Source organism: Monodelphis domestica, chromosome 2 (assembly GCF_027887165.1).
Source record: "Monodelphis domestica isolate mMonDom1 chromosome 2, mMonDom1.pri, whole genome shotgun sequence".
Classification (NCBI taxonomy): domain Eukaryota; kingdom Metazoa; phylum Chordata; class Mammalia; order Didelphimorphia; family Didelphidae; genus Monodelphis; species Monodelphis domestica.
This window is the reverse complement of record NC_077228.1, coordinates 306672225-306683460: the sequence shown is the minus strand read 5'-3', so window position 1 is coordinate 306683460 and position 11236 is coordinate 306672225. Positions and strand designations below refer to the sequence as shown.

The 11236-nt window shown below is 35.6% G+C and overlaps 1 protein-coding gene across 4 annotated transcripts in view; it reads right to left on the bottom strand.

Moving 5' to 3' along the window:
• Positions 1–726: 726 nt before the first annotated feature.
• The window catches only part of BEND6 (BEN domain containing 6), a 99641-nt gene continuing 89131 nt past the window's right edge, over positions 727–11236 (bottom strand). For all 4 annotated transcript variants that reach the window (XM_007484131.3, XM_007484130.3, XM_007484136.3 and 1 more), the window contains one exon: positions 727–3280. In XM_007484131.3, coding sequence (XP_007484193.2) covers position 3280 — 1 coding nt within the window. In that variant the 3' untranslated portion in view covers positions 727–3279. The remainder of the gene's footprint in view (positions 3281–11236) is intronic.

The window sequence follows — 11236 nt, the reverse complement described above, 5'->3', positions numbered from 1 at the left end:
CAGCACTGAGGTTCAGTGATTTATGCATGGTCACACAGTTAGTATCTGTCAGAAGCAGGACTTCAATCCAGTCTTCCTAGCCATTAAGTAGTCTGCATCCACTTTATCATTGTGCCTTTCTCCTTCAGCTTATCCTGTTTAAAAAAAAAGTATGGCTTTTATCTCTTCCTCTTCCCTTCATCATTTCACAAAATGACAAAATTTCAGAGATGGGAAGTCTAATTCTTACCTAAAACAGAAATCTCTCTGAACCTAACAGACAAGTGTTCAATCTAGCCTTTCCTGGATGAAGAAGAACCCACTCTTCAAAGGCAAGCATATTCTATTTTTAGTTAACTCTAAAGTTAGGAAGTTTTTTCTTACCTCAACCCAAGCCTTTTTGTAACTTCCAGGAATTGCTCCAATTTCTATGCTCTCAGGCTAAATGGAACAAATCTAATTACTCTTCCCATCAAATACTTGAACACAGTTATCATGCTCTCCTTTTCAGTCTTGTTTCTCCAGGTATGCATCCCCAAATTTCAAGTTGGTCTTCATATATCATCATCATCTTGAGGCCATTTGCTCTTTACCCACCTCTAAACACTCTCCAGCTCATTCTTAAAATGTAGAAAATCTGTTTTGTTAAGTTGATTGCAATTGAACCAACACAGAAGGATTAAACCAAAAAATAAGTAAGCCAAAGCTGGATATTTTTAGGGTCATAAAAAAAACAGTTAAACAATAAACTTTTTAAAAAAGCAATTTATTTAATTTGTGGTACAATTATATATCTGATGTTAATAGCTGTTTTAAAAAGCAAACAAGATGAGTTTCACTATAATATAGACAGAAATACTTTCTTTAAGGAAATGCCATTAGAGGTATACTTTTTGACAGGCACTATGGTTTCATTGAAATTGACATAGATACTAGAGCTTTTAAAGTGCTAAAAGCAGAGATAAAATAAATACACTTTAAAAACACAATAATTATACTTGACCCAGTGTTTTTAAAAAAATCACTTAGATTTATTTACCTTTCTTGATAGTTTTAAGTCCTATGTAGTTTTTGCTCTACATAAGACAAAAATCCTATTAATGCATACTAAAATGAGTGATAGAGAAATCTAAAAAGCCTTTCCTGTATATTAAGAAAAATATTTTATCTTTATTGTAGAGTTTTTAAAATGTAAAAGCACACCCCCGCCAAAAGCTTGCATAATTCATTCCCACTAAACAGTAGTTTTTTTATTGGCATAGAAATGTGAAAATATTTATTATATAATCACACTGTCATCCTCAAGCAATATTTATTAAATGTCTATTGCATACATGGCATTAGACTCACACCTATATAACTCCTATACTGTAAGCTTAAAACAGTAATCTTGCACATGAAAAGAGTTTGGGAATTAACATATTTAGGTGTGAAAAGCATAGAATGACATAAAGTGATTAAGCTTCTATTGAAAAAATGTATCATTTTTCTATAAACTTTATTATAATCAGTTTTCAAAATGGCATTCATCCTCATATGAGATCCCCAAATAAATTCTTTTTATTCTAACTCTTTTTTAAAAACAAGATTAAATCTTTTTCTCTGGTTTAGTTAAGATTAATTAATATTGCATATAATTATATAGCAAGAATGAAGGATATAACAGATGGAAAATTCAAGTATTATGCTGGTATTCATGAAATATTAGACACAGTGAAAGATCTTTAGCACATCTGAAGGTCTTCAGCCTCTATGTTAAATTCATGGAAGGATGTAGACAAGAATCAGAGAAGAGGAATTGACCTTGGATGGTTGAAATCTGCACCAGTGGAAGGAATACCTATATCAATGAGCTCCTAGATCCATCCAAGTATAAATACAGTAACTATGGAACTGATCATGTTGGTATACATTAGATTTGTATTTTTTGGACCTATTTAAAATTTAGAAAGTGAAAAATCAGGGTAAAAGTTTTTAAAGCTTATGTTGAAAGTTGATGCTTTATTACTAACATTACCAAAAAAATATTAACTTCATTATTAAGATAACAGGAACACAAAATATTTGAAAACAAAAATGTAATAATTCTACTGTTCTTATTTTTCCAATTTTTAGGAATCTATTTTAAATAGCTATGAATAATTTTATAATCAAAATGTCCAAAACAACATTTCCCAGTAACACATATCTGAATTTTATAATAGATACCTTTTCTAATATTATCGTTAGTAAACTAATACTGCATTGAACATAGCCATACTGACTATTGAAAATACTGACTTTCTTTACCTAGTGAGAGTACAAACCTAAATTCCAGAGTAGAAACTAAGTAAGGAGACTTTAACATGAATAAATATCAAAATACTTAGTTTTGTTATGACAATAATTCTTCAAATATTTTAAATCAGCAGCCTGATTTTTTACTTAAGGAAACCTCATTATTGAAGGTTTTTATAGGTTTTTCTTATGTCAATCATGAAAAACTCATCCCTCAAATATTGAGGAATTCTGGTTAAGTTGAAAAGATTATTTATTTAAAGGGAAAGTGGGGATCTGGATGCCAGAGGACATCCAAAATGGAGACCCCACAGCCAGAGAGAGATATTGAGATAATTTATCTTGTAAACCACAAGGAGTGGTTTTGGGAAGAACTGGGAGTGGAGAATTGGGCAGATTCTTCCAGGGACAGGTGGAACACAGAAGCAGGATGTTTCAGAATGTTTGGTAGCAATTACTAACTTCAAGGTTAGCTTAAACCAGTTTAGGCTGCTTCAGAAAGAGTTTGTAATGGACAGCTTAGCAAGGTCAGCCAGCAAACACTGTAGAAGAGGGGAGAAATGAACAAAACTTTAGCAAAGATGTCTGGGTAGTGAACAAGACTTCTGGCTCACTGCAGGCTCCTGATTGTCTCTTTACTGCAAACAAGCTTATTTTATGTTCAGTGCATCTGTATAATAAGGTAGCTAGAAATGTTAGTTATAGGAGTAAAAAAAGCAGATTTCCACACTTACATCATCAGTAATAACTGTGCTCACAGTTACTATACTAGCAAATGAATTAAACACACACACACATATTCTAGAATAATCTATACTTATTCTGATTTGAACAGCATTTACATTTCTTCAAATTCTCTGTCTTGATGATCTACATTACCACATTGAGTTATTTTTGTTACTTGTGTTTCTTCATCAGGAAAGCCCAAGTCATGCTGTAGCTATTTCATATTCGGTCACTTCACATATATTTCCACACAAATATTTTATATATAGTTGCAGATTTTTCAGTATCACCAATTTTTCTGGAATGGAAAGTGATTTTTTTTCTTTAGGTTAGTATTTCTAAAAGCAATGCTTATATGTATAAATTTTTTTTCATGTATAAAGGTAGAACTCCTTTGATTATCTCTCACTTAAAAATAATTGAAACATTCAGACCTGAGTGTGAATAGCACCTGTTACTCCTCTTTGAATTGGTCAAACCTTTATGGGAAAGACTTGGTCTTATTCTAAGGAATTAGGATAGGGGGGTCTCACACAGAACTGAGCCCAGAAGAGGCAGATCTTGGGCAATCAACAAAAGGAGATAAGAAAGTAGAACTGAGCTCTGGCAGAGAAAGGGAAATAGGTCCATTATTTCTACAGCAGAACTCTGAGCATAAGACCTGTACTGACATTACCAGTATGCCTAATGACTCAGAGACTTAGAGAAATCCCAATAAAATGTCTGCTCTTTATCCAATTTGCCGTCCTGGTGCTTGCCTATCCACATATACTAAAATATAATCTTCTGTTTCACCAAACATTTCCAGAGACCTGAATTTTGTTTCAACCATAGAGAGGTCAGGGATTAGTCACAAATAGAAATAAATATGAATTCAGGCAGAGCCCAATCTCTGCCTAAATGTTACAAAATTTCCTAACTAAGGTTTTAGAGCAGTTTTGATGGAACTCTTAAATTTTCATCTAAAATAAATGATCTGAAGAATCTGAGATAACTATGTGGATCTTAGAGTATTGTCCTAGGTTTAAAATAAACTAATTATAATAGGATGTAAGCTCCAAATAGAAGCTGATTATTATAAATGAATGCCATGTTATTTATTTTTATATCTATTATATATTTTAAAGTTAAAAATTATACATTTATAATCCTAAAATACAAAATACTATTGAGGTATTAAATAATACATTTATTTATTCATTTATTTTTAAAAACCCTTACCTTCCGTCTTACAGTCAATACTGTGTATTGGTTCCAAGGCAGAAGAGTGGTAAGGGCTAGACAATGGGGGTCAAGTGACTTGCCCAGGGTCACACAGCTGGTTAGTGCCTGAGGCCAGATTTTGTAATATTTATTGGGAAAGGAAATGGGGGGATTGGAAAAATCTGTTAGTCTTGTTTCCTTTCCACAATTTGAACCCAGAATCTCCCATCTCTAGGTTTGGCTCTCAATCCACTGTGCTACCCAGCTGCCCCCTTAAATAATACATTTAAAGAGAGCATGGCATAAAAGAAAGATCACTGATACTGGTATCCAGAGAACTGAGGTGATGTTGTCCTAACTGTCATTAATGGAGAGATAATTAGGGTGGAATAAATGGGCTTTGTCTGCATTGAGGTGAAATATTGGTCCCAGAGGCATAGAGGTTGTAGCTATGGGTCCAGACTTTTAGAGGGTGGAAAAGGAGTATGACCATTAATACTCAAGGTAATGCCCCTAAGTGAGGGACTAAGGGTACTTCCCACCCAAGCAAGGTCATTGAGGACAAGCTGTGTGTCTGAGTATAAGGGATGAAAGGAAAAGAGGTCAGAGAACTGTTGGATGGCCTCATTCCAAAGTAGGGCACTCTTGGGGGATCTTAGCTATCTTAAAACCTGCTCATCTGGTTGCTCTCCCCAAGTGGATGAGAGATTCAGAACATGGAACTCATGTGAACCCCTCATAAACTTTCACCTTCTCCTGCTTCCCAGGTGTAAAGGATAATTTTAGCCTTGTGACTTAAAAAAATCTAAATTTAATTTGGTCGCCAGGGAAAATCCCAAATAATAAAATGCCCAAGTCAGCTGGAAATTTTATGGTGATTTAATTGATATAGTGGAGGCGATTAAGAAGAAGGAAGAAGGAAGGGGCTAGTACCTGGTGAGAAGATTAGGAAATCTAGAAAGTAAGGTTTTGAGTGTGAAGGAGGAAGGAATCAGCCTGACCTCCAAAGGGGCTCAGCTAAGATCACCTGAATAACCTGAATAACTTGAATCAGGTCAAGGGCAAAACTCACCGCAAAACCCAGACAAATAACTGCCACCACTCAAAGATGTCCGAACACCTAGCATGCTGCCAGCCAGAGTGGCCTCTCCAGGGAAAGAGGAGGAGACAGGAAGTGACGTGCCTTATATGGACAGTTTTATGTCACTTTTCTGTGTCTCAAATTTACCAATGATCGCTTAGCTTGACTTGGGACAGCCCAGGGGTCTGTCTGCTTTTTCTGCACATGTCTGTTGCCTTTTTCTCAGATACTTAATCTTTGAGTTTGAGTGTAGACCTTCCTAATCTTATTAAACTAAGGAGGGTGGGGAAAATGTAGATTTCCCAAGATCTGATTCTGTTATTCCAAGTATCTCTATTGTTATTGATCAGGAAATAGCTAAATCAAATCTTCTAAAGAACAGTCTGATTAGGGTGGAATGGTTTTAAAATTCACACAGGGCTCTGATTATGAGGAGAACTCAACCTATTTGGGGATCTCCTATTCTTCAGTGAGAAAAAAATCTTCAGCCCTGACCAATTCATGCTTGAATCAGAGCCCTGTGGGCTAGGAATATTGTCTTTTACTTGTTTCTGTCCTATTAGAAACTGTTAACTTGTCAATAACACAGAACTACCAACGTAGTCAGAAAAACCTAGTCTTGAATCAGGAATTAGGAATAAGACCCAATACTGGCCACCACACAGAGCCCAGCACCAAAATACCACACAGGGCCTGCACCTTGGCAATTCTGGGAACTTATCCCTGGGAGAAGATAACATGGCTAGCTACCAGCTCAGAAAAGGGACAGAACTTGGTGGTCTCTTATACCCTCTGGAGAACTGAGTAAGGAAGCCTTCAGAGACAAACTGCAAATGGTTTGCAAAGGGATTAGTAGCCAGCCCCAAGGGTATCACCTGAGTGGTCACTAAAGGCAAGGGTCAAACTCTGCAGCTGGGCTCCAGAGGGAACTTTAACATAACAAGAGAAGCTTCTAAAACAAATAGAAGGCAATTAACATTTTTACTTTGTCCACAAAACCCACCCACACTAGGGTCTCCAAACAGTTTTAGGTCTTTGGTTCAAACCAAAACAAGTGTGTCTGGCACTGGGGTTTCTCAAAGGGCAGGGGTAAACTGAGGCATCCAAATTTCATGTCAACAAAACCAAAATGGGAAACAACTAGGAGCTAGGTTTTTCCAAATAGTCAGAAGTCCTGTGCCAACTCTGACAGATCCTGAGGGCTCAAAGATGAAGCACCCTTTAGCCCTTGAAAATCAAAGGAACAAGGGAAGAGCTCTAGTTGTCTGAATTTAGAGCAAAATTGCACTGTGATGCGCTATGTAGAATAATTAGTGGGAAAAAAGTGACTATGAATGAAAGGAAAGTGACTCCTTGCAGTCTGATATGTATCCAAATAATTCTCCACTACGATATGATATGGAACCTTAGGAATGTCCTCTTTTCACTTCCTAATATATGCAGAACCCAAAAGGGAAAAAATATAATTGGCAAATGACCCCTCAAAACAAAACTTGAAAAAAAGCATTTCTCTAGTGAACAGAAAACAGAATTAATGATTTAAGTGACAGAACTCAGTCATCTCAATGTTAAGAAACAAGGCAATTTGGAGTGCCAAGAGAAACTCAAAAGATAATCTGTGTTCATCTTGAAATCTGGACACCTCAATTTTCCCACTGCCCCTTGAGAAGCCCCAATACCAGGCACACCAGTTTGGGGCTGAACTATAGACCTTAAACCATTTGGGAAACCCTAGTTTGGATGAGATTAGTAAACATAGTCAAAATGTTGAGTGCCTTTATTTGTGTTAGAAGCTTCTTCCATTGTATTAAAGGAAGCCCACCTCTAAATTTGACCCTTTCCTTTGTATTTGTTATAGGTGACCATTCCTTGATACTCCAGCTGCTGGCTGCAACCTCTTTGTAACCTGCTTGCAGTTTGTCTACACAGGCTAGCTGTACCCAGTTCTCCAGAGGGTATAAAAGGCCGCCAAGTTCTGTCCCTCTTTGGAGCTGGTATCTAGCGCGGTGTCACTCCCAGGGATTGGGAGCCTGAGTAGCCAGAGATTTCAGCTCTGTGTGGATTTTGAGCATGTAACTGTGTGAAGGCCTAAAGACTGGACCAGAATCCCGATCCTGATTAAAACTTGGTTTTTTCTATATATTAAATAATAACGTCCCCCCCCCCCCCCCAGTTAACAATGTACTCTATTCCTATCTAGAAAATGAGTGAAGGAGGAGAGAAAGTTAAAAGACCTCTCTCCATGGATCCATTAAAGTTAACCAATTAGTCATTAATATTTTGTAGCAGGCATGAGTATGTATCAACAAAAGTGTTTCTGAACTGCTCATATAGCTTTAAAATATGAATACACAAAGACTTGTTGAAGTTAAATTAAATTCTTAGTTTCCATAGAGTTTATTAATATTACTTGAATCAAGAAAGCAGATAGATAGAGATTTAAGCCTATTCTAATCTTGCCACATGGCACTCTGCCTCCCTGGCTCCCAGCCAGTGTCCTGCAGTGCTGCCATCCAAGGAAAATAGAGAGTACACCCTCTCTTTTATCCTTTCTTCTAACACGGACCTATGACCTTTAGTTCTGGGTCATGTCCTTAGGACCCTGTCCCAAGCTCTCATGCCACAGGTAGTGCATGCTGCGCAGGAATACAAGTCAGATGACTCCCAGTATGTGATTCCTGGGGGAGGGGATTCCCTTTACACAGACTATATCTGTATATATAAACATATTTATGGACAGAGAAATAAAGAGAGGGGTCATAATTAAGAAAGGAAAATATACCCTAAAAAAATCAGAATCGAAAAAAAGAAAAATACAAGCTTAGATATTCAATTTTTTAAGCTACTCTTTTTTAAACGCTTACCTTCTATCTTAGAATCAATACTGTGATTCTAAGGCAGAAGAGCAGTAAGGGTTAAGCAATGGGGGTTATTAGACTTTCCCAGAGTTACACACCTAGGAAGTGTTTAAGCTCAAATTTGAACCCAGGACCTTCTGTCTCTGGACCTAGCTCTCAATCCACTGAGCCAACCAGCTGCTCAAATTTTTTAAACTTCTAAACTATGTATTTGGGATCAGAGTCTGATTTGAATTTTCATGTTTCATTTTATCTTATCTATTTTCCTCTTGGCCTAGCCAATCAGGAAAGACAATGAGGAAAAGAAAAAAAAGGAAAGGAAAAGGAAAAAATAAAGGAAAAAAACAACAGAAAAAGATTCACTCCCTAGATTTGCTGAACTAAAAACTAAAAATAAATTCTAAATTCATGTAGATCTGAAAGAGACATCAAAGGCCATCTTGTCCAACCACTTCACTTTACAAAAGAAAAAAACTGGGGTCCAGGGAAGTTAAATGACTTGTCCATTGTCATTCAGGTAGTAAGCATCATAGGAAGGGTTTTAACTCAGATTCCCTAAATATAGCCAATGCTCTTTCCAAAATACCACAAGCACCACCACTACCACTCTTTCCAAGCATGTATTTGAAATGTGAAAGTTATAATTATGAAATTAAAAAGTAGTTCTATGATATAAATCAATCCTGATGTACTCTCATAAATGTACAAAAGAGATCAAGACAGAGATGGACCCAATATTTTACAATATAATATTGTCATAACCAATGAACTAGGATAATTTCAAATTTTGATATTGTGCAAAAAGTTGTTGTTTTAAAAAAAAAATACCCAGTCAAGCTAAAGGAAGGGAAACCCAAGGCTTTGAAGAGTATGTCCCAACAATTTCAGCTTTTAAAAGATAACAGTTTTGTCCTTGGAAAGTTGGCCACTGGGCAGCCCCCTTCCACAATTATTTAGAATATAATCCTGAAAATGAGTGAATGGATTGATGTGCTAAACTTAGATTCAAAAGAGACCTAAAATCAGACTTTGCTTCCAATACTCACAAAGATAATTTTCATGGCCCTGTTTCCTCCTCTGTCTCTTCCCTCATAGGGTTTTTGGGAGCATGGAATAATTTAATCTCTGTGAACTACCTTATCTATATTTAAGGCTCTATATAAATATCATTTATTATTTTTTTTATCTCCTTTTCTGAAATAGCTATTTCTGTAATTGTTATCTGTTATATCAGGTGCATTTTTAAAAGTCGGAGTCAGTAGCCCTAAATTGAGAGGTAATCTCTCATATCTGGGACCACCTCTAGAGAACTTTGAAGATTGCTAATGATTTTATAATTTATTTCACAGATGTTGATGTTCTATTGTACATTTGAAAAAGGTAAATGGAATCTTTTTTGGAGCATCAATTAATGGAGACATTTGCCCGTTAGAATTTTACCATTTGGGTCTACAGAATTTAGAATATGCACATTGATTTAGTGAGTGATGAAAGGATGGATATGTGAAATGATTGTTATATATTTTCATTATGTAATATTTATCCAATACCACACTATGTGAAAAACTAAACCTCATCCATATTGTTATGACAGGAAGCCAGGAGATACTAACAGCTAAATGAAAGAATTACTCTCACTTTCTTCACAGAGAAGGGAAGCATAGGGATTGGCACAGGTGGCTTCATTATATGTCCAAAAATGACCTAAAGCATTACTTATAGTGAGGTTAAGCAAACTTGCCAAATAAAAAAAATGGAAACATCAATCATAGAGAATAAAGAAACAGAAAAATTAAAATTTGTTTTATAAAGGTCTCATATACAAGATATATAAGAAATTAATTCAAACATATAAGAACAAGGGCCATTCTCTAATAAATTGATGATCAAAGGATATAAAAAGGTAATTATCAAAGGAAGAAAAACCAGTTCCTAAAAACTACATGAAAAAATGCTCTCACTAAAATTAAAACAACTCTGAGATTCCACCTTTGCAATAGATTGGCAAATATGACAAAAATTAGAAAATAACAATTGTTGGAGGGTCAAGGAAAAGTAGGCACATTGATAAATTATTGTTGAAGATGAATTGGTACAGAAATTCCAGAAAGCAATTTAGAATTATGCTTCAAATGCCACTAAACTATATATATCCTTAACTGTTGTGGAAGCACATTTTAAAATCTTTTTTTATTTTTTCTAGAAATAATAAGTTGTATCTCTTTGGCCTAAAACCCTTTCCAGACTTTTCCCTTTCTCTCTGATGAGAAAGTAAGGTTGTTTAGATAAAGATCATTTTTACTTTTTATTTGTATCATCAGTATAGTATCTGAAACATAGTAAGCACTTAATAATGCTTGTTGATTGATAATTAATAGTAAAAAACCAAGTTCATATATAAACTCATTCATGGTTGTGAGACTTCTAGCACATCAGAAGTAAAAACAGAAAAGGTCAGTGGTGGGCATGGTTCAAGTTTCAAGTTGGGAAAGACATAAGGCAATAAAAATGAGGGGTCAAAGTAGTCAAGGATAAAGTCAAGGTGAATTGATAAATTGTTATAATAATAATACTAGACTAGTTGAACTGGTGAATAATAGCATTAACATAAAGGAAGAAATATAATATAATATATAATATAAGAAATGGTGCTCGTCCAAAAAATACTCACGGTGCCCTTCAGGGGGGTGCCCAAGGAATGTCTCAAATATAATGAAGGTGCTTCTTTTTAGACTCTATTGAGTTTGTTGATGTTAATTAACCTTTTTCAGTTTTTTCTCCCCTCCAAATAGAAGGAAAGAATAAATAAAGAACTTAAAACTATGATTGGAAAATTATGCACTGAGACACATTTAAAATGGCCTGAAATCCTACCTCTGGCCCTATTTTATCTTAGAAGCAGGCCTAGAGGAGACCTACACATCTCACCATTTGAGATGCTTTTTGGATATCCGCCTATACAGGCTAAACCTTTTTCCCTTGCATATATATCACTATTAAGGGGAGATACTACTATTGCTTCCTATATATAGGAATTACAGCACAAACTGCGTGAACTTCATGCATCCGGAGCAGCAGTACAAGCCGGACCTCTAGACTTTTCTCTGCATGA